At 49.7% G+C, this 26,560-nt stretch overlaps 1 protein-coding gene across 3 annotated transcripts in view; it reads left to right on the top strand.

The window, feature by feature from the left end:
- Nucleotides 1-26,560, top strand: part of GRIK4 (glutamate ionotropic receptor kainate type subunit 4) — a 123,677-nt gene that overhangs the window by 80,460 nt on the left and 16,657 nt on the right. For all 3 annotated transcript variants that reach the window (XM_042882438.1, XM_042882439.1, XM_042882440.1), the window contains exons 6-12: nt 369-547; nt 3,034-3,087; nt 10,858-11,019; nt 14,610-14,762; nt 15,428-15,532; nt 20,617-20,724; nt 21,692-21,895. In XM_042882438.1, coding sequence (XP_042738372.1) covers nt 369-547; nt 3,034-3,087; nt 10,858-11,019; nt 14,610-14,762; nt 15,428-15,532; nt 20,617-20,724; nt 21,692-21,895 — 965 coding nt within the window. The remainder of the gene's footprint in view (nt 1-368; nt 548-3,033; nt 3,088-10,857; nt 11,020-14,609; nt 14,763-15,427; nt 15,533-20,616; nt 20,725-21,691; nt 21,896-26,560) is intronic.

Raw genomic sequence — 26,560 nt, 5'->3', positions numbered from 1 at the left:
TGACAGAGGAGACTATTTCCTGAGGAAAACCAGCAGCTACCTAGAAGAGACGGAATCTATCAAATAGTCTTTCTTCAATAAGAAAAGCCACAGCAGGAGGTCTTGTTAGATATCAAAAAGAGCCTGGAAGGAGCCCTGACCGGGAGAAGCCTCAGCCAGCAGTGGGGGAAGGGGGGAGGCTGTGGCCTGGGTTGACCCAAGTAGGGCTTAGGATGCCTGGTTAGGCATGGGGAAGCCTGACCTCATCCTGCAGTTCTCCCAGGGCCAACCTGCAGCCTTCCCAGAGCTGTCTGCAGGTGCTTCTCATACCGGGTGTAAAATGTCAAGGCATCTAATTTTTATTTTTATCCTCTCCCTGTGATACGAAGGCCTTTTAAACCTAGAGAAGTTGCTTCGGCAGTTCCTCATTTCTAAGGACACGCTTTCAGTCCGGATGCTGGATGACAGCCGGGACCCCACGCCTCTCCTCAAAGAGATCAGAGATGACAAAACAGCCACCATCATTGTCCACGCCAACGCCTCCATGTCCCACACCATCCTGCAGAAGGTGGGTGCCTGCAAATGCTGCTGCTTCCATTGGGCAACATCCAAGAGTGCATGAACGTGCACGTGCAGGTGTTGTGTGATAATGGAGCACAACAATTCACTGGAAACGCTTACTGCTGAGAGGAGAATTGCCACTGGTGGAGTTTCTAGGGAAGATAATTTGCTTGTTCTTTTCAGGGCTGTACCTACAGAAGCAAGGGTTTAATTGCTCTGAGCTGATGCGATTGGTGGTGCATGCCTGTGGCTCCCGGTGCCATCATATTGCTTCGGGGGGCTGCTGAGCTCTCTGAAATTACTCAATTGGTGCAATAATTTATTCTTTTTCCTAGTACATTCCTAACTTTTCACTTCCATTTTTATTGCCTTATTAACCGAGATTTTATTTTAATCGTGTTTATTTTTAAATGGTCTCTCGCTGCAGTTTTTAGCATTTGTTTTGATAGCCTACTTCAGAACTGAGCAGTGGCTCCAGATGGAGCCTGAAGTTGGGTGTAGTTTCCCACGTCCTGGAAGGAACAAGGAGTACTTTGAATCAGAGCAGGATCCAGGCAGTGGGGTCTCCCCTTGGCTGCTGTCGCAGCATCACACATGGAGTCCTGGCTATGTTACTGGGGAGTTTCATCACCATTTCAGATTTATCCCTGATGACAGCCAGCAGAAACCACTAGAGTTGTTTTTTTGTTATTTTTCCCCCTCCTGAAGGTTTTTTTCTTCTGCTTGCCATTTTGCATTTCTAAATAGGCAGTTTGGGGTATTTTTTGGGGCTCCCTTCCTGCCTTTTGTTTGGGAGCCGTTTATCTTCCTCCATGCCTTTGGGGTTTTCCTAAGTCCCCGTGTCACTAGGAGCACGCAGCTTGGCAGCTGCAGGCTGTCCCCTGCCTGTTGCTATAGTGACTTCCTGCAGACCTGCAGTTCCTCCGTGCTTGAATATTCTCCTTCCACTGATAGAGATGTCAGAGATTGCCGTGATTTTTCAGTGCTTCAGTAAAATGTAATGTAGTCTTCCTGGCCGGAGGATTGTAGGAGTGGGAGGTAATAAATAATGAGCTTCTGATGCAGCTGCCTCTTGCATCTGGGGAGGCTGAAAAAATGTTTTCTTTATGGGGATGAGGTCATGGTGAATTGGTGCAGCCTGCCCAAAGGTCACCAAAAGCAAGAGAAACATGTCATCAGTTTGAGAGTGCTGTGTCAGACCTTCTGGACAATGAGAGAAATGGCAATTTCTCGTGTCTCACCCTCTGCATATGGTGTGGAGACACATGGTTGCTTCCTCTATTACCAACCTGTCCCACTGCCCACCTGGCAGCAGACGCACCGAGCGGCTGTGAGCGATGGGAGCAGGAGATGCTTTGTTGCTTGCTTTGATTTTCTGCCTTTGAAATCAAAGGCTCTGACTCCAAAGTAGGTCAGGGTGAGAGCTGACATTATCGCAGTCCCCAGGAAGGGAGAAGGGAGGGACAACGAGTGCCACGTTTTGTTGTGGGGGGGGTTCAGAGATGAGGCAGCGGTCTGGGAAGCTGCTTGAAAGCCTGCTGTGGATTCACGGTGCTCTTTTGGCCAAATGGCTTTGCTGGTTCCATTTTGGCACCTGCACAAGGGACAGGGGGACAGCGTGCAGCCAAAGCCACCGTTGGTCCCTCGCTGCCTCCAGGTGGTTGGGATGATCGGAAAACCGCCTTGCCAAGGTCCCAGAGCAGAATTGAGAGCAGCTGTGCTTGGCAATGAAACACAGGCTTTCAGAAGGATTTGCAGATTAATGCTGAGCATCTGTTCCACCAACCGAATAGTGGTCTAGAAAGAATTTTGAATTTTGGAAAATAACTTCAGTAATCTGGTCTGTGGTCTCTAGAAGAGATCATCCCACAGAAAAAATCTTCTTCCTCCCTGCATCCCCATACACTTTTACCCTCTTCTTTTCTATTTTTGTGGCCATCACAACCCTGGTTAAACTCTGGAGAGCTGTCAGACTTGCTAGGTTTCATCCATGCTAGTTAATTCTCAGGACCGGAGTCCAAATCTGGCTGATGCCTGTGGGGAAGCCATCACTGAGACAACTGACTGTCCTTCTTCTGTAATTCCACAAGAGCTTTCACTGCCTTGCTCACTGCATCCCGGTGCTTGTAGCAAAAAAGGAGATAAGCACTGAGCCCTCTCAGCTGCTGCTTTCCCTCATTATGTTCAAAAATCATGTTCAAAAGTTTTCCTCATTATGTTGATCCTTGAAGAGGAGAGAAGTAGCGTCAATTAACAATGAAATAAACCCCATCTAATCTCTCTCCTCTCAAAACCCGCAATAAAACCAGGAACCTCCAGATAGGCTGGGTCCTGCTGGACTCTAATCCCATGGATCAGGTTGTGCTGTTGTGTTCCAGCTTTCCCAACAGTGGCAGTGAGGGTGGGAAAGCAAATCTGGCCCTGTCTGCTCTACTGGGGCTGAGATTGCAGATTGCCAGGCTCAGGTTTAATCTTCTTCCCTCTCCTTCACAGGCAGCCGAGCTGGGAATGGCATCTGCCTATTACACATATATCTTCACTAATCTGGTAAGACATTTTTCTTGGCTTTTCTTGGCTGTGTGTGTTGAGTCATGTTAATGAGAATGTGGGGAAAAAGCTGCCTGAGTGTGGGGTGGGGGAGTTACCTGCAATCCCTCTGCAGTCACCCTGCAGTCCTCCTGCAATCTCCAGCCTCAGGTAAGGCAAGGCTTGCTGTGGCTTCCAGCAGGGGAGAGCCCACTGGTGCACAGCAGCCCCACACCATGCTGTGAAGCAGAGTCTGGAGATGTGGTTGGTGTTGGAGGCCGTGTTATGGGAGTTGGGGTCCTTGGAAAGAGGTAGATGGATGCGTCCTAATGAGGTTCTCAGAGGGAGGTATCAGTGCCAGAGGCTGCTCCATGCACGGGGAGAAGGGCGGGCAGCAAGGCGGAGGAGGGATGGAGCCATAAATGTGGAGAAGCAGAGTGGGCATGCCTTCAGCACAGCCCCTGGTGATTTGGCTTTATAGCCACTAATAACGTTAATGTGGGGATCGTGTGGCTAAATCCCTGAGTGCTGTGCTAAACAAGGAGTAATGGGCTTAGGCAGCAGCAGGGGGAAACCCAAAATAAACACCGGAGAAACTTCTCTTGCTGCAGCAGGCTTATTGAATGGGCTGCCAAGCAGTGTGGGGAGAGCTCAGCCCAGGGGGAGAAGGGCCCTTACTGGGGACTGGTGGGATCCTGGGCACGCAGGACAGGCTGGGTGATTCAGTGGAGGTGCCTTCCAACTCCCAATGATAGTCATATTCTCTAATTTCTATTAATATTTATGCCAGGGTGTGTGTGTGCCAGGAAAGCCGAGAGCTGAATCACGCTTTGTGTTTGGGTGGGAGACAGACGGCAGCGGATGGAGCCAAACGTGTGGGAGGGGGAAGGCGAGAAATGCAGGGGCTGAAAGCCCAGGGAGCAATTGGGATGGAGAGTGGAGAAGGGATAGGGAGAGATGTCAGGAGAGAGAAAAATGCAAAAGAAAGAAAAATCCACAAGTGCCTAGCAGAACTAATAGCGTTCTGGCTGCTGCCCAGCACTTGATCCATAGGTCATAGCCTCGCTCAACAGCAGTCCAACATGAAAGAGCTGCACTGCTCCTATTTATCCTCGCGCACGTGGCCAGCACTGGGCAGGCAGGGATGGACCTGGAGGGATGGAGCTGGTGAGGGACGGAGTCTCCATCCTGCTAAATACCTGCTTGGCACACGCTGCATGTTTGAGGCACGTAGTGGTGCTGGAAAACAGAACAAATTTTGGGTAGTCTCAGTCGCAGCGGGGCCCCGATCTGTAATTTGAGCTTGTCAGGCCTGTTGTACTACACATAATGAGGGATTTCCATTTGTACATCACCAGCACAGTGGAGTCTGTGTTCATAGGTGATGCTTGGACAATGGAAGCAGCTACAGAAATTAAGCTCCCCGCTGCTTAATTAAGCTCGTGACCACCCTGGTTTTGAGCATGAGTGTTATTAAGCATTTTCTTGAGGTCAAGAGGTGGCATGTGCCTTTGAAACCCATTCATCTAGTGCAATGAGGGTATGAGGCAGGTGAGACTGAAATGAATTTGGTTGTCATTTGCTCTCACAGGATATTATTCTGTTTAGTGTGGTTTATTTTACCACTTTGTCCAAGAGATGAGCTCTGAGCAGAGCTAACTGGATTTTTGGCAGATCTGCTGAAGAAGAAAGGTGACATCGGGCAAAACCTGGGCAGATGGGCGAGATGTTTAACGAAAATTAGTAATATTTAAATGGGGATGAAAGATGGGAGTGAGCAATTTAGACTAATAAATCTGGAGGGATTATCAGGCTCCTAATGAACCCTCTGAGGTTTTACAATCACTGCCTAATAGAAAAGATAAAATCAGAGCGAGTTGCTGTGGAGGGAAGCAAGCAAGAAGATGGCTTTAAATGGAGGGAGAGCCCATCAGAGGGGGAATAGGCAGTCTGTACAGCATGACGTTACTTGGAAATGGAAAAATATGTCAAGCCAAAAAAAGAATAGAAAAAGGGCTAAAATGCCAAATTAAACACCTGCCCTGCAGCACTGGAAGGGAATTCTGTTTCTGTCTTCTGGCATTAATTTTATTTAATGAGCATATCCCAGCTGACAGCGAGGTCCATGTTGCAGCAGGGCATGGGGCGGAGGCGAGCGGCTGCTTCCCCCCAAGTGCCATTCTGTGGGGCAGGACTGGGGGGTCCTGGGGTGCTGCGGGTGTCCCCAGCGTGCTCAGCAGGAGGCAGAGCTGCATGCAGGAGCAGATGCCAGCCTTTGGCAGGAGGCTGTGGGAGGAAATGAGGAGGAAGCCCTTGGCCCCCAATGTGTTTCCATTGGAGCCGAGGAGAGCAGAATGATGTAAAAATATCCACAGGCTAATTTACTGCGTGCAAATTCATTATCAGCCTCCTTCAGCCAGCTCAGGGGACCCTTTGTGTCAGCAACAGAAGCTCCACAAATTTTCCTGGAGTCTTAATGAAAGTGGCAGAACGGAGCAGGTCTGCAGGGAGCTCCTTCCCTGCTCCACCACTCCCATGCCAGGTGCTCCTTCTGTCTGCATCCCCCTTGCAGAAAGTCAGCTCGACTCGAGCGAGGTGGTGTTTGGGAGGGGAGGGGTGGAACTTGGAGCTCCATCAACAAATTTGGTTTATCATAATCCTACTAATAAGGCCACTGTTGTGAATTGGAAGAAATAGAAATAGTTTCTGGAAATCCTTGAGATCAGCAGTTCCTAGCAGAAGGGATGCTGGATGCCTCCAAAGCCCTGTGGTACAATGAATTCTTGTAGCTCGTTAATTCTGGGTAGCTTGTTGTTGTTGTTTTCTTTCTCTTTTTAATCTAATATATAGACTTCAGACTGGGTTTAAACTTCAAAACATTTATCAAGGAGATTAGACGGAAATAATCAAAACAATTAAAATTATGACTGTAAGAAGGGAGGTGTAAAGGAGTTTTACTAGTGCCTTGAGTCAGTCTATTCACCGGGTATAGGTTTGTTCTCTGACAATATTGTGCGGAGGTGTTGCTGATAAAGCAGCTGCCTTATTCAATTTCCAGAGACCAGATAAATCAGCTTCGCTTTGTTTATTTGTTTCCTGTTTTTCCTTCTTTGTTGGATTTATAAAGAGGTTGGTCTTTCGTATAGGATGAGTTTTCCAAGGCCGTGTTGTCACTCTGGATGCCCATCAGAACAGGACACATGCAGGCAGCCGTGCAGCTCTGAGCTCCATCGCAGCCCACTGTGCTCTGCTGCTGCATGAGGTCACCAAGCATCCCTTGCTCTCCCCTGTGCCCTAATGCAAGTGAAGGATGCAGACTTTCTTGTTAGGCTTTGACAAATTTTACCTTGCAGACCTTCCTGATTCCCAGTAACTGATGAAAACCTTTTTGCAGAGCCCTGGCCATTCCCTGGATTTATGGTTCATGTTTCCTGCAGCATGCGGTAGGAGGGCAAACAAATCGGGTTTGTGCAAGGATGCCAAAGCAATTTCTCCTTATTTTCGTTAGCATGAGAAAAAGATTTAGGCAAAACAGTGATTTGTGCCTGCTTGTGCTACCTTACCTGTCTGGAGTCTGCTTTGTGTATTGTTCCAAGTCCTGCAGGAAGTCCAGCTTGTGTTTGATTGCCAGTTGTTGAGTAAATCATGCTCTCAGATACAGCCCAGGCCCTCTGCTGTGAGAGCAAACCTCTTTTGTTCCTCTGCCCTCACGCTGTCTCGTCCTCTTTGCCTCAGACTCTCTGCCCCCCTGTTCTCTGTGCCCTGTCCTCAGGTCCCAGTGCAGTACTGGACCTCTCTTCTCTTTGAGGCTTTGCCACTCCTCGATGCCCAGCCTCCCTGCAGAGAAGTTGAACTAAATTGTATTTATGCAACGTGTTTTCCTGAAGTGCTCTCTTTTGAAGAACAGCCTCCAAAAATCTTAACGCCTCTCCTTGCATGAGGAGATAGAATGCCCATCCTGAGTGGCATATGGCACACTCTGATGCTTTTGTGTTGTGTCAGCGTTGTAAGAGCAACCTGCTTATGGATGAGCAGTTTGCCTAAACTGTCCCCAAGTTCACTGAGACCACAGCTGCTCTGTAACTGCATGCATGGCCAAATGACATGGTGCATTGGGTCGGTCCTCCTCACCCACTTGCCCACTCAGAAGGCTGCAATTTGTTGCTGTGCTGAGGTTTATTCCTTCCAGAGGAATTGATTTTAACACGTGGCCCATTATAAACTTATTGACTCTGTCAATAGTTTATAAATAAATTGCGCCTTTTGAGAAAGCCATAAAATGCTTAACATAATATTGTCCACTTGAGTGAATAAATAAGTGTCTTCTTAGAGGAGCTTAGGGATGATTAGCACATTCAGTTACGCAGCCCTGAGGGCAACAGGATGCTGAGTGCCAGCATGGGAGCTGTGAGCTGTGCTTGAAGGGTGACAGCTTTTCTGAGCAGCAAATACTCCTGCAATGGAAGTTTTCCAATGTGAAGTCTTAATAATAGAGAAATGGAAGTTCTGGCCCAAGATTCTCCTTCCTGTCCCATATAAAATTAGCGGAAGAACAGTACAGCCTGTTCTGGAGCCCCTAGTGTAAATCAGCCTTCGCCAGGGGGCCGGATCCTTGGCTGAGGTTGGGGCTGAGCTCAGTGCAGGTGCTGAGCAATGGCAATGGCAGCACCAGAGAGCATCTGCAGGAGGCTGTTCATCAGCAGAAAGCCAACCAAGCCCTTGCAGTCTCTTCTAGGCTGAGCCTTGCAGCCGTGTTTCCAATCACTTGCCTTGTTCTGCTCAGTGCCTCAGTTTCCTCCCCTGTCCAATGGCTGCAATCCCTCCCAGTGGGTGCCCTGTGCTTTGCTGTTGGTGTCACAGGGCACCAGGCAGGCCCCGAGCGATGGAGCTGCACCGTACGGGTTTATGATACTAATGGAACAGAGATGATTGCCTGTAAATCTCCCAGTCATAACTCACCGCTGTGACGCCAGAAGCTCCAAGCTGGTGGCTTTAAAGCTATGAATTACTGAGCCTGGCCGTGTGGCTTTTATTAGGCAGGTTCCCCCAATGATCTAAATGCTTGGGTCGCTTCAGAGGTTGTGTCTGCTGCTGTAAAGAGAGAAGGCAGGTCGAGTGCCGCATGAAGCACAAACCCAAGAGTGACTTCATCCCCTAATAACTCCTCCAGTGCCGTCTCCCAGGGAACCCCTTTGTATTCAATTAGCTAATGTGTGCCTAGCTCTTTGAAAATATAGAGTGCCATAGAATAGCTAAGTGTTGTTATTTAAAAGCACATATTTAGTGGCTGCAGCCCAGTAGTAGAAGTCAGAAAATCTACACTATAATTGCCTGGTGCTGCTGCAGGCTCTGCTGTGATGTGAGCAAAGCCTGGGGAGTTTTCTTCTGTAAAAGTTCATTAATTTTGGCTGCAGACCTTGAGGGCCCTGTTTTTCTAAGATCTCATGAAACAGGATATTGACTTTTTGGTGGGTGCTCTGAAAAACAGAACCGAAGATGGGGAAGAATTCAGGCAGCTGGGATTTGTGCACCTGAAATTAGGCCTGGCAGGAGTGTTTGTGATCTTCTTTGTGCCTCGGGTTGCACTGGTGGCATAAGGTTGAGGTCCCCCCCCCCTAAATAGAGTCTGCTGGCAGCTAGGAGTTATTTTGCTAATGGCTCCTTGCTCTTACTGTGCTGGAAAGCAATCCTCAGTCCTGCAAAAGCCTCGGCCAGCACTGCAGATAAGGCAGAGTAAGCACCCAAAAACTGAAATGTGGAAAATTCCTCCTAGTTTAGGTAAAAGTCAGCCTCAGTGTGTCTCGCTGAGTCTCCCTCAATGAGCAATTCTTGAATCTGACACCGATTCCCCGTGTGCCCTCTGCAGAGCCTGTCTGAGCCTCATTGCTAAAATATGAACAGTATTTCTCTACCTCAGTGTGATTGTTGAGGAGGTGAATTATGCTGATACTTGCATGCAAAGATGTGGTAGGGGAGGCATCTGAAATCACAGCCACAAGCAGGATTTCCATCGCTTTTTCTGGCCCTGGGAACCTGCTGAGAAGCGCGAGCCCTGAATAGCAAATGAGTTCATGTTTGCAAACACGGGTATGGAAATGTCAAGTGTGGTCAGTGACCGTGTGGGAAGGGAGAAAGCAGCCGAGGACAGATGCCACTGGCAGCCTGACCCCTTTGCCAAACCTATCTCATCCCATTGCAGGGGAAGCATGTGACTCAAGGAAGGTTTGTGTGTGGTTCACTGCTTGTTTCTGACCTGGAGTCACTGAAACGCTCTTGTGGGATGGACTTAAGGAAGAGGGTTGGAGTGTAAACAGCACGGGGAAGGGGCTCCCCCAGCTGCTGTGGGCCCCGTGAGTTGGGGGTGGGTGCTTTATGAGCGTGGCTGCAGCAGAGATGGGGCTTTCTGCAGCAGGAGGTTTGCCTGGAAGATGGCAGATATGGAGGCTGCAAGAAGAGACAGAAGCTCGCAGCGAGCATCCACCACCAACACGAGATGAGAAAAAGCTGCTGTCAGTATTAGAAGCAGCCCAGATGTGGGGCTCTTGGCACACAGCATTGCATGTTCCTCCCCCTGTGCAGGGCATTCGGCTTTGCCCCTTGCACAGTTTCCTCCCAGTCCTGGCTGAGAGCTGCTGCTTGCAAGGGCTGTGCACATCCAGGAGCTCCTGAGGCCCTGCTCCTCATTAGCCATCTGCCCTCCCTGCACCAGTTGACAGGATGCCGTGGGTAAATGGATAACCTGTCAGGAAGGCAGGAGGATAAAATCATTCAAATGAATCAATAGTTTGCAGGCAATTTCATGTTACCTAGCGTTAATGCGGTTGTGTCCAAAATGCACTTAATCCTGTGTCTGGTCACATCCTCGTGGGAGTTTGCCATGCTGGAATGATCTTGTAAGTCCATGTTTTGGAGATTTACAGACATTGTTCCTACGTGCACACATACGCAGGAAAGATAAAAAATGACTTGACTCGCTGAGTCCGTGGAGCCAAAAGACATTCATATTAGTGATGGAACAGAATGGGTATCCAGCAGTTTCTGAATGTATTACTCCCACCTTCTCACTCCATTGTAGCAATTAGCAAAAGAGGAATTAGTGAGGAAGGCACCATTATTTCCTGTTAATAGGACAGGGAGGGCTGGACGCTTCTCCAGGAAGCTGACGTTGTTGTATAACCACTTCCATTGATGTGAGCAGCAAGTAGAGTTCTCCTGTTTTGCTTGTACTTTTTCTTAGCATGGTTCTTGACTACTCCAGATGCAGGTCTTCGCAGTTCAGTCGTCCTAGTGGCCTGAGGATTCCTCCTTGCAGGGCTGGGATGGACAACCAGTGTCTGGGGCTCTCAACCATGGCAAGGAGCAGTGGTCTCATGGGTGAAAACAGAGCTGGGGTGTTCCCTGAGCCTCTCCAGGGGTGCAAACTGGCTCTGGCTTACCTACAAAGCAACAAGTCCCTTCTGCAAAGCCTGCTAGCAAGTCTCTGGTGTGGTTAGCATGGACTGTGGCTCAGAAATGAAGTTTCCAGAGCCTGTTTCAGAGGATTTGGGTCTTATTGTGGAACTTCATTTTTGCTGATGTTTTCATGAATGGCCATGCAGAGCCCAGTTGCAATCAGCAGCCAGGTTTTTCCTTATGGGCTGGCGGATGGATTTGGGCCCCAGCTGGGAGATGATAAGGGCAACTTCTTGTAGTTGTGTGACCTGTCTTCTCTTCAGTTGTATCATGCAGCTTTGAAGTCTTTGGTGCCTGTTCTCTTTTCCTGATCCTTTTATCTCTTTGGGGATTCTTTAGGAGTTTTCACTCCAGCGCCTGGACAGCCAGTTGGATGATCGAGTCAACATCCTGGGATTTTCCATTTTCAACCAGTCTCATGCTTTTTTCCAAGAGTTTGTCCAGAGCCTCAACCAATCCTGGCAGGAAAACTGTGATCACGCTCCTTTTACTGGACCAGCAGTAAGTAAAATCCTTCTCACCACCTCTGTTCATCAGAAGCTTCATCATCCATTGGGACCACGGGGTAAGGCAGCGAGGGGGGTGAGGAAAACTTCATAACAAGGGACCTTTGGGAACCAGGTGGATGTGGAGCTGGAGGGAGCTTGCCTGCACTTGACTGTCTGCACAGCTTTAAAGAAAACCTAATCCTGATTTGAATTAGATTGAATTAGATTGCAGGGGGTGGTGCAGCCTCAGTTTGGTGTTTCCCTTGTAAAGTGTATCCTTGTGTGTTTGCCTTAGGAATATGGCTCGTGGAATAGGAAGGGGAAGTCCGGATGCAAACAGCATGGGAAAGGCTGGGCTTAGGCAGATGCCAGGAGACTGTGTGGTGTTGCTGCCCTGACATCTTCCTGATGATGAGTGCTGAAATCCTCCCCAGGGACTCCTCGCAGCTGGGAGGTTTCGCACAGCAGCACGGCCAGATTGGGATGCAGGGGTTGTGGCTGCAGCTGGGGGAAGGGAGGGGGAAAATACCATCCGTGGAACCGCTGGCAGCTTTTTTAATGAGCTCCAAGTCCCCTTGACAAGCTGCTGCAGCTTGTGCTGCTGAAAACCTCCTTATTATCACTACAAAGTGATCTTGAGTGGACAAAACAAGGAGATTGATGCCCTTTCTGTCTACATCCTATTGGTTTGACACGATGTTCAGGCCATGGCAGGTGCGTGGCTGGGACCAGCTGCTCTCCCACATCCCAACCCTGCTGTGGTGTGTGGCTGCCTGCCCTGCTGCAGCTCTGCAGGGTCACAGCTGGGAGGCTTGCTCTGTATATGATGGCTGCAGGTCTGTTCTGAGGCATGAAAATAAATTTCCTTCTGATAGAACAAACAGAAGACTGTAGGAAGAGGAGCTTTGCAGGTGTGATGGGGGAATAGCTGAGCTCATTGCTCCCTTTTAGGCTGCATTGTCTTGAACGGCTGGCAAAATCTGTAGGTGGAAGGATGCAAGAGTATGTCTCATTGCGGCACTGTTGGTTTTTTTTTTGTTTTTTTGAAGAGTGAATGAGTTCAGAGCTGAATGGAGCCGTTTAGTTCGTGAGCCTGAGCCTAAATCACCCGTCAATGCAGTATGAAGCCAGCTGGATGTGCCTTTCGTTCATTCCCAAGCACATGCAGCAATACAGTGGGCTTCCTCTAGGCCAGGGAGGACATGGCTGGACAGAGGGGCTTGGCCACACTGCATCACCCTGCACAAATCACAGATGTGGAATGGAGACATGAAGGGAAGCAATTTTTCTCATTATATCAGAGCAAGAGGGCCTAGAGCACTATGGAAAAGTGGGCTTGGTCCTCCTGAACTGATGGGAAGGTTCCCTCAGTGCAAGGGTCCACCACCATCAGGTCGTGTCCCAGGTGGTGAGCACAGTGCCTTGCCCAGTGAAGGTACAGAGCAGAGGTGATGTGCAGAGTGCCCAGATGGGCCGTGTGTTTCTTCTGCTGTGTCTGCCAGGGAAACCCATTACTACTTTGCAGCATGTTGTCTCTGCATTCGGAAATCTGGCAGGTCTCATCTCCTGGAGTGCATCCCTCTGTCAGAACATCCCCCTTGTGTCCTGGGAAGCAGATATCTCTTATTGAAAAGAAGGAAGCTCAACAGCTGGAAGTGACAGGAGGGAGGTTTCCCGTGAGCTGCAGCATCCCAGGGCTTTCTTGATGGAGCCGAGAAAGTGTCTGAGGGAGGAGGAGGAAGCTGCTTGCTCTAATGCCATTCTCATTAATCACATTGCAAAGAAAGGAAATCAGAGAAAATCATTCAAATTACAGATGGCTAGATTAGGTAATTAGAATTTAGACTAAAACAGATGTTTGTAATTAAGTGTTTATGTCATTGAATAAAATCCAGATTGTAAAGTCTATTTCATAGGATTTTAATGGTTTTAATTCTGTGTTATGTTTGGGGCAAAGATACAAATGACAAAAAAAAACCCTTGGCCAAACCTGGACTGGCCAAACCTACTCGTGTTTCCCTGGAGAACAGCTTGCTTTTAAGCATGGCCTTTACGTGGGAGATTTCTGTAAATACCAAATAAAGCACTGCCTTTCACTTAGCTGTGTTTAACCTGCTGGAGGGGGGAAGGTATGCATCCACCGAGGAGCTGTGGCACGCTGGGATGGAGATGAGAGCCTCCTGTTCCCTACGGAAAAGACTCGATTTTCTGCATCACAACCCCCTCCCCAGTCCCTAAATTGAAATTGCATGAGGTCTACCTGAAATCTCAGCAAATTGTTCGAGGTTAAGGAATAAAATATTCCAATCAATAATGTCAAATGCTCCACTAATATCTACAAGTCTCTTGCTCGCCAGCTAATAAGGGATCATTAACTGCTCAGAGAAAATGGAAATCAAAGTCTAACAGGAGGCAATTAAAAATGTGAGGCCGAGGTTCTGGTTTGGTATGAGATGGCAAAATTTTCGTGTCACAGGGGTTGCGTTTGCTGTCATAATATTTTTGATCAGCAAGCTGTGATTAATTTGGTTCCTGATCCAGGAAAAGTAATTGGTAGCCATGTATGATATCCTGTAGCTGGAATGGGAGTCAGTCCACCATTATTAAGTGTGTGGTAAAGAGCTGCACTGAACAAGGGCCAAGGAGAGGATGGGTCAGAGAGGTCCTGCTAGAAGAGCCAGTGTGGAAGAGAAAAAAGGAGGGGCAGGGAAAAGGATTTGCCAATTGCTTTAAGAAGCAATTAACAAAAGAGACATGGCAGTCAACGAGGTTCTAGCGCTGCTCTGAGTAGGACCAGGCAGGGTTAAGTCTGGCTTGCTCTGTTCAAATTAGCGATGTGATGAAGTCCAGGTTTCATTGGGCTGATGGAACTGGGAGAGATGGTCCCTGCAGGGCAGTGGGAGGAAGCAAGCCAAGCTCTGGGAGGAGCAGAGGATGCTGAGCTGCTTTAGGTCACCAGCAGGACAGAGCAGCCCTGACTGCAGACAGACCCGTGGCTGAGCTGGAACGGGGAGGGATGCGCTGTGAAGTAGCCATGAGGAAAATGTAGCCTTGATAGCAATGAGCTTCAATGGCTTAATTCCAGCAGAGTCAGGAAGTGATGGTAATTAAAAGTGAGATCTTATTCACAACAGTGAGCACGAAGAGCAAATGGCCAATTATTACCTAGATCAAAACCCCCGGAATGGTTGCACGTGGGCAGAAGACACGGTTTGTGAGGTTTGGTGGACAAAGGAATCCAATGAAAGGCAAGCAAAGGTGAAAAACAGAGGGGACGAGCTCCGTGGTTCTGGATGTGGCTTCATAGTGCCGTTACAGAGAAGGTAGCAGTCAGCAGGAGAGTGGAGGCTGCAGTGAGGGAGGAGATGATCTCAATGGGAAGAGCAGATCTGAGAAGCAGATGTAGCAGAGCCTCCTTTCCCATGGATCTGTTTCTCCCAGCAGTGCAGGAGGGGTGGTTCTCTGGTCCCCAGTGGCGGCTCGTGCCGCTCAGTCGTCTTACCTTCTGTGGGTTCAGCATTCTCCTTGACCAGGAGATTGAACAGCTGTCCCCAAAGGACCGAAACCCAGAAGGCTCATTTCCTTTTGTTCCTTTTCCCCCAGCTCTCCTCTGCCCTGCTGTTTGATGCCGTGTACGCCGTGGTGAGCGCCGTGCAGGAGCTGAACCGCAGCCAGGAGATCGGCGTGAAGCCGCTGTCCTGTGGCTCTGCCCAGATCTGGCAGCATGGCACCAGCCTGATGAACTACCTGCGCATGGTGAGGCTGTGAGCAGGGAACGGGCGCGTTCTGCTCGTGCTGGAACAGCTTCCGAGCACAGAGCATCGATGGCTTTGAATGCAGCACTGGGAATGAAAGGAGAGGAGATCTGAGGACTGGTTTGTCACTGGCCTTGAAAGTACATGAAACTCCCATTTTTTTCAGGCTTTGCTGTAGAAAAACTGAAGTTCGGTCTTTTTTTTTTAACATGTGAATGTTTCTAAGTGATTTGAGTTCTGTTTTGAGTGAACTTGAGCTGATATAAGGTCAGGCAGTACAACTGCTGAGAGCTCAGTGCCAGAGGTGAGCTTTCTATGAAGGGGGCTGAGCTATTTGAATGTAGAAGTGTAGTTACCAGCAGTGACCAAGCACAGGAGCAGACCCCTGGATTTCAGCCTGAGTTCATCAGTCTGAGCCTTCAAACTGAACCAGACCAGGCAGAAGGTGTGTGTGTCGTGAGTCTGCTTGGGCCACAATCAAAATGCCATTAGAAGAGGAAGTTCCATGAGTATTTCTCCCCAAACAAGGATCAGCTGAACCTAAGCCTTCTGTTGCTGTGACACACACATGTGAACCCCTTAGCCAAAGACAAGTACACCCCATCAGTGTCATGCTGCTGCTGCTGGGAGGGTAGCCAGGTGTGTAACTCACTCTCTCTTGGACAGGTAGAATTGGAAGGTCTCACCGGCCACATCGAATTCAACAGCAAAGGCCAGCGCTCCAACTATGCCCTGAAAATCCTGCAGCACACACACAGCGGCTTCCGGCAGGTAAGGGTGTGTGTGTGAGTTGGATCTTGGCAGTGCCTGTGAAGCTCGTGCTGGATGTAAGGTCACATTCTGGTCACTTTTGTTCTGAAGCTTGTGGAGATGCACTAAGTGATTTCAATGGGGAAAAAGTGCGGGAGTTCCCTGAGAATAGGCAAAAATTGGTACTTCAGCTAAAGCTAAGGATGCTGCAGGGGTCAGAGCTTGGTGTCACCTATAGCAAACCATTGACATTGTGTCCAAGGAATACAGCCTTTATTGGCAAACCCAAAAAGCATTGGAAACCCTAGAAAAAGACTTCATGTGCCTTACTGCCATGGTGACAGCTCTACAGCTGCCCTTTTTTTCTGAGCGCCGCTTCTCCTGGATGCTGGCAGAGAACCAAAGCTGCAGTACCTTGCTATCCCACCCCGCTCCATCAGAGCATCACAGTCTTAGGAAATCTCTTCTGGTCCAGCAGCAGCGAACTTTATCCTTGGCAGGACGTGGCCTGCCAGTTCTTACCTGTCTAGTGACAGCTCGGCTTTGATGCTGCCTTTAGCTGGCTCTGAGTGAGATGAGATCAGGACAGCCTTTTCCCCACAGTGGGATCTCTCATAGCACCGATGCCCTTTTAATCATTCCCCAAGCCCATCACGCTCTGAGTAAAAGTGACAGATCCAAGCCCATCCACATTAATAGGAGACTGCGTTCAGCTGGAGCAAGGGAAACAAATGCTGCCAACCTCGCTCTGACTGCTGTATTTTTGATGTGTTTCAATGTGGCAGGGAGTTCACATGGAGTGCATGGGTTCTTCTGGAGCAATGCTTCTCCAAGAGCTCCACAGAGAGCCCTGGCTGCAGCATTCCCCCTGGCAGCCCTGTGATGCGGCTCAGATGACAGAAGTGATGGGTTTTCCTTCCCAGCAGCCAGTAACCGACCTCAGAGTTTGGAGGCAGCTGATTTTCCAAGCCCCAGAAATGGTCTCTCCTCTCTCTCCTTTTCTGGTTTTTTTTGCAGGTCCCAGAGGGATCTGGAAGAGATTGATATGACAGTGATTTAGCATCTCTTATAACACAGAGCCCCTGTTTAAAGAGAGGATCTTCCCTCTTTAGCAGGGGATGGTACAGGGGCCTCTGCTTGTACTTCAGTTGGTGCTGGATTGCTCTGTGTGGTCTGTAGTTATGCTTTTCATAACTCACAGCTTGCAGGCTCACTTTGGGGATGGGCTTTCCCAGCTGGAGCTGTGAACTCCATTGCTGCAGAGGGAAGCCAAAGCCCCAGAGGCTGCAGCCGTTCCACCGCACCGCGGATGCTTATCATGTTCTCGCCTAGCGTGCTTCTTGGAATAAAAATAACTAAATAAATCATTAAAATCATTTAATTAAACCCATCGTGAGGGGACGGGGTAAGGAACAGACATCCACATCCTGGGGGCAATCATGTTCCCAAGGGTTATATTAACTGATTTGTCCAGGCTCTTGTTTGAAACGCTGCTATTCCCTTATTTTTAATCAAGCTCACGCTCTCTGCCCATTTCTCTGCCTCTCTCACTCTCTTTCTCTCCTCCACCCTCTCTCCTTCCATCTATCGAAGCCACAGGGACTTCCAGCTCATCAGCTTTGATAGAGAATTCACCGATCTTGAAGCTGATCCAGATCTCAGCCAGCAAACAAATTAGAGACAGTTAGGTTTTAAAATTTGCTGTTGCTTTTGGGCAAGGAGAGACGGGGCTTTTTGACATCCAATTTTTAATACATTTATGTAATGTGCTGAACGTGTTTTTTCCCAGTTTAGCTTAACTAGTGGAAATTTTTCCCCAGCCAGATGAAAGCTGCTCTCTGTTCATAGAATGCGCGATAAAGCACAGACTCATTAATGTGCCGGTGATCCATAGATCTGACAAGGACTGGGTTGGTAAATGTCATCTTTTTATTTTCTCCTTTTCTTTACCAATACAAAAGAGCATCTCTAAGGTACCCGGGCAGCAATTTGCAGTAAAACAAGAGCTCAGGTTTAGCAGCTCAGCAGGAGGAGGGGGTGAAGAGGGGCTGGGGTTTTCCTGGCCCGAGGGAGAGGCAAGAGGATGCCCCACGATGGGCACACCACCCTAACCCCACCTTTAGCTGCTGTGTCCTGCTATGGAGCAGTGGAAGCAATGGGGATGCTTAATTGTTACATTGATGAGCTACAGATGAGCAACCAGCAGACAGCTCTGAGATCTGCTGCAGTCCTCACTGCCACGTCGATGCTTTTTAGTTGGCAGTCAGCTAACCGGTGCCTGTGAGGCTCGCTCCTCTTCTGCATGCTTTCAGGGACAGATCCTGTGCCTGGGACAGGGGACAGATCCAAAGTGCCAGGAAGCTTGGTGTGTGTCCTGCTTGGTGATGCTGGGTGTCCTTCTGGGAGCACAGGGGGTTCTGGGGGCTGTGTGCATGTCTTGGGGCTTGCAGGTTTCTGTGGCCACCTCTCGCTGTGTCCCCTGCTGTCTGCTGCAAGGGAGGTTTTGCCTTGGTGTCACGGTGTCCTTCAGGAGTGCCTGGCAACAATGTGCAGAGTCCTCTGAGGGTCTCCATTTGTTTGCTTAATCCCCTTTTCCACCCCTTCCAGAAAATCATTCCCTCCTTTCCAGGCTGATGAAGGCACCATGTACCCAGCACCTACTTAATTACATCTCCTACTGGCACAGTCCCTTCCCCGTCGGAGCCGACAAGGATCTCCAAATGGAGGCTTGATGAGAAATGAGAGCATTTTGCACTCCTTCCTTTTCCTGGGGCCAATGCAGGACAGAGGGTGATGAATGCAGTCTGTAGGACAGTGCTTGCTAACCAGAGCCTGGAGGAGAGCTGTGCTCCTTGCAGCGGTGTCTGCTGTCTGCTGTGAGACAGATTCAGGACTGCCTTTATCTTAATTTTTAGGTAGAAAATAATTAAGGAGTGATAAAGGCCTCTGAAGTTTACGGAGAAGTCTTGCCTTGTCATCTCTCCCTGCCATCAGCTGCCATTCAAGCCCGCAGGGCACTGGGCAGAAGTCTTCATTAAAGTCATTAGTCCGAGTGGTATTTTGTCATCTCGTACCATGAGGAGCTCGCAAGCCTGGCCATCACTGATGCTGTCTGAGTGGAGGAGCTGCAGGCGCAGGGGAGCCGGCACTGCTGATACTTCACTATGGAGATGTGAAATCTCCAAGTGCCACTGATCCCCTTCTGCAAAGCAGCTGATGGGAGGGGTCTTGTCTGCCTGCGGGGACACAGCAACGTCACGAGCAGTGCCACCTCCTTGCTTATCCCAGCCTCGTGCTCCTGCTCCTTGGGTGGTTCACGCTGAGACCCGGTGTTTCCTTCCTCCAATAACAAAGATGAAGAAACACCTCCTGCCCCGTGGCGCTTTGCAGGGGCATGGAGAGAACTTCTGCACCTGGCCACAGCCTGCCACCAGGTGGTACCATCCGTCTCCAAAGGTGGCAGCTCCAGATTGCAGCCAGGTGGCTGCACTGCCCTCACTGCTCTCCTGGGAAAGCTTTGCCGTCACTTCAGCTCTCCTGATCATTAGAAGCCCTCCTCTGATTTTCCGGCTTGTTTATTTCTGGCTGGTTTATATCTATTTTTTTTTTTTTTTTTTTTGTGCTAACGCTATCATTTTAGCTTCAAAAGCTGTTCTACCTCACTGTGATGGGCCTCCTCCACCTGGTGTATTTATACAGACCAATCGCATCCTCTACTAAAAACTCCCGCGTCCTAAAAACCATGAAGTCCCAGTTCACAGCCTTAACAACGGGAGCATCTCAACCACGTTTGTGCAGAGCATTTGATTATTTCCTGACGAGCTTCGCAGATGAATTTGTTTTCTGTTTTTCAAAGGCTCTTCATATGTAGATAGAGATGATTAAGATCACCTTGACATCCATCTTACAAGACAGAGAGGGATCTGACAATCCCAGACATCCCCTGACACGTTCAGCTTCAGCTCTGGCGAGCAGCAGGAGAAGTCAATTAGTGGTATTGTCATGCTGTGAAGGGACAGTGCGAGCTGGAATGGGGCTCTGTGAGGTGAGGGACCCCGGCACTGGGAGCACTTGGCTTTGGTGCTGTGCTAAAAGCAAGGTCACATCCGCTGCGCTGCCAGAGGAGGAGGCGGTCAATTAGTCTCAATATGCCAGCAGGGAAGAGATGAATTGGAGAGCAGTGAGGGCTGTTGAAACCGAAGTTAATCTGTCACTAATCTATGGTTGTGAGATCTAGGGGGGAAAAAAAAACAACAAGGAAGCCTTGTTTATGGCTGATCCCTCGCTCGCAGAGCGGTTGCTGCAGAGGGGTGGTTGTTCACCATTGCAACAAGAGGCAGTCCTTTGTGCAGAGGTGGGGAATGCAGGCTGGGTCAAAGCTGCCCCGTGCTCCAACTGAAGGTGTGCTTCAAGAGCTCCGTGTCCATGGATGAATGGCAAATCTCCCAGTTTAGGAGCGTGATGTCTTCTGGTCTACCTATGGGAAAAGACAAGGCTCTTCTGGAGGGCGTAAGGGAGCAGGATCCCAATCTGCGTGCTCTGAGCTGCGTGCTGGAGGTGCTGGTCTCCCTGTCCAGAGCTCTGAGGGAGGCAGATGAGACTCTTGGAGTTAAAATTAGGATTTTTGCTATTCCTCCCCCTTGCTGAAACCTGCGTCACAGCTGAGTCATGACACTCTTCCCAGCACTGGGGTCAACTCCCCAGTGCTGCCACCAGAATTAATGGCAGACACCTGCAGGAGGACCGCAAGGGTTCTGCTTGCTTTCAGACGTGTTACAGAGATGGAGCAAGGCGAGGCAGCTGGAGGCAGGAGCCCCATCTCCCCATTGCTGAGCTCTCACCATGAAATCACAGCACTTCAGTATCTCCTGAAGTTCTCCTCATTCAAGGGAAGGTTTTGGCCTGGCAGTGGGCCACCAGGCTCGTGTACCAACCCACCCATCCCCCTGCCATACCTCTGTCAGGGTGCGTTGCAAAGATAACAGAGCACTCTTAAATTCCTTTTACAGGGTCAGCCTGTTGGCTGTCAGTCACCGGAGCCATATGGTGGGTGCATACAGTAACTCGCCCTGTAAATTTCATTATTGTGTTGTTTATCTCTCCAGATCGGCCACTGGCATGTTTCTGAAGGACTCAGCATGGACAACAGGATATTCTCCTCCAACATATCTGACAGCCTGTTCAATACCACGCTCATTGTCACCACCATCCTGGTAAGTGAGGGAGTCACCTGCAGTTCCCATTAGCCTGTTGCCAGCCCGATGCTTAGGGGTGTCAATCAGACAGAGTATTATTCTGTCCTCCTACCCCTCTCTGCCCCCATTACGCAGTGCTGCACACTGATTTCATAAGGAACAGACGATCAAATCTCTAATTACAGCACTGAGGACAATTCATGACAGTGTAATTAAACTCAAGTTGATGTTTCATATGGAAATGATATTTGATGAGTTCAGAAGCAGCTGGGGAGAGGGCTGGGATGGGGATAAGTTGCCATTTTACATTCATCTCTGAATGATGTTCTTGTTTTCTGTACAGCTGGTAAGTTGGAAGGGACAGTTGTCCCTTCTACCCATAATAATTGCTAAAATTGGCTAAGATGGGTGCAACTTCTATGAAGCGTGACTTCGCAGGTACAGGCACCACCATCCTCATCTGACAGATTCCCCTTTGAGGTGCTCCCTACCTAATGCTGGGCTGGCTACCCCATGGTTTTTCCAGTGCTTCTGCTCCTGCCTTAATGCCCCTCAAAATCCTGAAGCACTCTGGGCACTGTTCCTCTGTTCCTCATTAAGTTTGAAGAAGAGCCCAAGGTGGGGAAGAAATTCTGTGCCAAGAGTCTGGGCTCTGTGCATCCTGTGTGAGCTCAGGTGGTCACTGGGCTGCTCTAGCACGTACCAGAAGCAGCCACCAGAGGCAAATCCCTAGATTTCATATCCTAGATTGGGATGAACCTGCTGTACCTCCAGAACACCCCATAACACAGATGGAGCCAATGAACATCAGTGCAGAAATGGCTCTCCTGGCTGTTCCTTGGGTTCCCAAGCCATCTGGTGAGCTGTCTCATAGGGATGGATGGGACAAGAGATTGGTCCTGGTGCCTCATAGCAGAGCCCCCTCCCCTCCACACCGTGCTGCCCCGGCTAAGATGGGAATGACAGCTGCCCAGTTTCGATGCAGGAAAACCCTTACTTAATGCTGAAGTGGAACCATCAGGAGCTGGAGGGAAATGACCGCTACGAGGGCTTCTGTGTGGACATGTTGAAGGAGCTGGCAGAGATCCTACGCTTCAACTATAAGATCCACCTGGTTGGCGATGGTGTCTATGGAGTCCCCGAGGCAAACGGCACGTGGACAGGGATGGTCGGGGAGCTGATTGCTCGGGTAAGTGAATTAACTGCTCCTTTTAGCTGGGTTCTAGTGGGACTTGGCAATGAAAAGCCCCAGTGCTTTATTAAGTGCTCCAGGATGGATGAGGGTTTTAGCCTGTGTGCGAGGCTCTGACCGGAGGATCCCTCATTAATGTGTTCTCCGGGTTGCAAATGCATTTGTTGTGTCGGTGCGGCTGTGTGTGAAGCAGGCAGAGCAGGCGTTGGGACCTCTGGGCATTCCCAGGGCTGTTTGCTTTGCTCAGACTCTGAAGTTCTTCCGAATGTTGTGGGTTTTTCTTTTTTTTTTTTTTCTGCCTGTGAAATATGTAATGAAAATTTGAAATGGAAGAAAACACAGGGAGTGGCAGGGGTCAGAAAAATACACTGGCTGGGGCAGAGAGGAAGCAAGTAGAAATCACATTTCTACCTAGAAAGCTGTTGGCATTTCGGTGCCTTGGCTTTGAGTGTTGTTTTCTGGAGAGGAGCGTTTTGTTTGTTTGTTTGCAGTGTGTGCATTGAGATCTTGCTGAGGTTCCACTCTGTGGCGTGCAGCTGGAAGGAGCTGATGGCTCTTGCTGGGTTTGGTAGCATTTATGAGCTCCTCCAGCCTGAGCCCCCCCCGCTCACACTCTGTTTTCCTCTGCAGCTGAAGGTGCTTCTTCCCCAGGGATCCCAGGGCTTAAATACACTTCATGAAATGCTCCCAGATCCTTAGTAAAACAGGCTTGGCCAAAGCTAACATCAGGATTGATGCTATTTAAACCGCTGTTCCCTTGCTCACTGGTTCCTGCACTGTCCTGTCATTACCAATATGCCCATGAGAACTCAGTGACAGATTCTCAGCTGGTGGCACATCCACAGTGAGGTTGTTTTTGAGAATCTCAGTACTAGAGAAGCACCTGAGCTGCCCCATCATTACCTTCCCAACATTGTGCAAAGCGGAGGAACAGGGGCCCAAGCCCATCCCCTGATTCTCCGGGCAGGGATTTGAGCTGAGCATTCCTGCATGATGTCCCCCAGTATCCATCTGATGTGCTTTGGCTGTCTGATGCTCAGTTCTCCCTTAGGAGCTTCAGCTCAGAGCCAGGTGGAGCAGCTCTGGGGGTAAGGGAGATGCTGAGGGCTGGGGCAGGGCACACACCAGGGATCTCTGCTCAGCTTGTGTGTCCCCTGGGTCACCTTCCCCAGCAGTGCCAGCTCCTCACGCCAGCTGAGATCCCCCTCTGTCTGCCTCTCCTGAAGAGCCTTCTATACGGTTGTTTGCAAATGCTCAGGGCTATTGGCATAGTTTTTAGACATCTTTCACTCTGCGTATATATATATACACACACACCAAGTACATATAAAGCAGTTCTGCAGCATTTCTTCTGGGAGGCGAGCAGGAAGGCGCGTGGAGCAGTGTGTGATCTGTGCAGGTAAAGGAAGGGAGCAGCCGTCAGATTTTTGGCCTGCTGACCCTGGCAGTGCCTCCCCATTAAATGTGAGCTTCTGGAGGGTGTTTTTTTGGTGGAGATAAGTGTTTTAACTTCATCTTCACACAGAAACAATTTGTTTCTTCTTCAGCTCGAGCCTTATTTAGGAGGATTTTTCTTTCTGCTTTGGCAGGAGCTGGCAAATTCGTGTGAGGCTGAATCAAAAATTGAAAAAAGGGAGAAGGTTTTGTCTGCTTTGTTCTTCCTGGGTTGTGATGGGTCCCAGGGTCAGGCAGGGCAGAGCTGGCTGTGTGCATGCATCCCATCCTGGGACCACTCCAAGCAGAAGAGCAGGTCTGCTGGCTGCATGCCTTCTTCTGTCAATGCCTTCATTCCTTCACTGCCTCCAGCTCAAATCCGTGCCCTTTTAGCACAGGGAGGGCGTTTGTCAGGACACAGACCTGCCACAGGTATCAGCACATCCCAGACCCAGAGGTGAGGTTTGACAAAGGGCTGGAAGCTCAGAAGCGTATCCAGCTCCATGCAATACCTTCCCACTGTTTTATTTTCATCTCTGGAATGCCCCCGTGGCAATGAAGCTCACAGCAACTACAGGCTGTATGGGAAAAGTGTTTCATTTTACTGCTTCTGGATGAACCAGCTATTGATTTATTCCTAAGCGTTGAAAATTCTATTACAGCTAATTGTACGCTGTGGTATGATTGAGAAGGGCATGGTATAAATAAACATAAGTTTGTTGTTGAACCAAATTGACAAGTGTGTATCTTATTGACCTGCTCTCAAAACTGCTGAGGAGCCGAGGAGCACAGGGCTGGGCTGGCTGTGGGGCGGTGGAAAAGCAGCAGGGGCTCCTGGGTCCGTGCCCTCTGTGTTCAGATCTGGAAACCTCTAAGCACTGTGGTCTGATGGAGACGTGGCTTGGGAGGAATCAAGGACTCAGACCCATTCCTTAGTGAAAGACGTCTCAAACTGGGAAAGTAGCAAGCTGATCAATCGCTGTGGGCCAGGACAGTCAAGCACAGCTCCTGTCTGCCAGGCAGGGCAGTGAGGCTGATCTCAGGATGGAGCAGGTTTCCCCTTGAGCCCTGCTGGCTCTGGCATCAGCAGACTTCAGCCTCCAGCAGTCAGGCTGACACCTTACACACCTGCTATCTGTAACAAGCAAACATGGGGAGCAGCAAATCTTCCCACCTCCTATTGTTCGGAGTTGGAGCCTTTGGGGACAATAGGGCTGAAAGAATTACGGCTCACTTCTTCCCACCACACTACAGAGCCTGGCTTTGACTCCCTGATGCTGTCTTGTCTTCCCTTTCTCTCTCTTCCCAGCACGTCCTCGAGCCGAAATGAATTCACTAGTTAGCTACAAACCAACAGATGTATTCTCTAGGCAATGTGACAGCTCTCTCTTTGTTCCGCCACGGCTGGATTTGCTGTCTGGGTAGTGGAGCCCTTTGGTGGCTGTACTCGGTGCCCATACCCCAGCTTGCAGCGCGTTGCTGGTGTTCAGCATCCTTACTGGGTGTTAAATGTCCTTGCTGAGTGCTCAGTGTTCTTGCTGCTCCTTGAGGAGATGGCTGGTGTGAGGCTGGTGCTGGTGAGAGCAAGGTCGTGCTTTTTGCTTCTGCACAGCATCGCTTGGGGAGCAACATGGAGTGCAGTAACACCAAACCTTTGGCTTCTGTGTCAGTTGTCTGAATCCGGCTGAGATTAGCAATGATTAAAGCTCTCTTTAAAGTGAGGGAGATCACGGACTGTGCACCTCATGCCTCCTGCTCAGAAGCACCAACACCAAGAGCTGGAAGAACTTTAAAGCTTTTGGGGTGAGGTTTTCCAGCTCAGTCTCTACTGACCAGTTGCATGAAGGTGCTTTACAGTCAGACCCTCTCCTCCAACTGCTCCAAAAAGGGAAAGGAAGGAAGGGAGAAGGATGGAGAAGTTATCCGCAGATTGGCAGAGTCCTGCAGTGGGTGTTGAGTGAGAAAAGCTGTGCGTGGGTGATGGAGGGAGGGGGAGTCTGTGTGCACAGTGCAGCACTGCAAACGTGATGAGAGAGATGGGAGAATGGGGGTGAGGGAGATGGGAGAGTGGGGGGAAGGGGGTGGGAGCGTGGGGGGCTGTGAGCAAATGGGGTCTGCACGTGCTGCTGGTTTTGGCACATGCAGGTTGGTCAGTGCAGTGGGAGCTGAGTGGGTGTCCCTGTGGGCTTATGGGTCCCATTCCCAGGGAATGGGCTTGTAAGGGCATGGGAACACCTGGCACAAGCTTTCTCCTCCAGTTCCTAGGGACAGTGCAGGTGAAAGAATACAGATGGAAGCAGACCTAGTGCTGATGTCCGCTCTGATTGCTGATTGCCCCATCCGTGTTAATAATTTAAATGGAGGGTGGTAGCCTCTGGGGCATTCTGGCTGTCACTTTGCATGTGGCAGGATTCATGCATGTCCTTAGAAAAATAGTTTGGAGTGACCAGTTAATAATCTGGAGCAGCAGCACTCATCACATCGGCCCAGCAGCCAGCACCTCTGCTGCTGAACAGGCTCAGTGAGATGCTGCCTGTCCCAGAGCTGTGCTGGTGATCAGGTGGGTCCTGGAGGCTGACAGCTGATTTTGGCTTTGGAGAAGCCACTTAGAAGGAAAGCTTTCCTTGACCTCAGCCACACTGTATTGTGCTGGCAGTGCAAGTGGAGAGGGCACTCGTGTGCCTGGGGGATTTACGAATCGAGGTGCTCCTGCAAGAAATCCCAGCCTCGTGTTCCCAGGGCTGTCCCTGTTTTGTCAGCACAAAGCCTGACGCTGCTCAGGCTCTCCCTGCGTGCTGTGTCATACCTGGACAGTGGATTGCCACTGGGCTGACATCGGCCCCATTCATCACCACTCCCTCCTGATGAGCCTTGTCAGCAGCCCCAGTGAGATGGATGCCTCCTCCGGGCTGGCAGTCCCTGCAATATCCTTCTCAAAGCTGCTTAATTGTTGTTCCTCTTCAGGAGCCTGGCTCATTCCCTGTGCTTTTTTCATCCTTCCCAGTGGCAGCATCAGCTCGGCTGCTCCCACAGGCAGTGCTGGGTACAGCCACAGCAACTCCTGCCTTTATCTCAGGCAGCTTCCCATCACCTAGCAAAAAGTTTGGCCTCATTTGAGAGGTTTCTACTCCCCGAATGCCCTAGGTCTTTTATTAAGCCTATTCCACGCTGACATTTATAGCTGAAATTGTGCTGGAAGGCTGAAAATCGCGCAGTGTTTGCCCCTCT

This window comes from Lagopus leucura, unplaced genomic scaffold (genome assembly GCF_019238085.1).
Source record: "Lagopus leucura isolate 7727_CA_CO unplaced genomic scaffold, USGS_WTPT01 Super-Scaffold_100034, whole genome shotgun sequence".
NCBI classification, from domain to species: domain Eukaryota; kingdom Metazoa; phylum Chordata; class Aves; order Galliformes; family Phasianidae; genus Lagopus; species Lagopus leucura.
The sequence above is the reverse complement of the archived record's forward strand: the minus strand, read 5'-3'. Positions and strand labels throughout refer to the sequence as shown.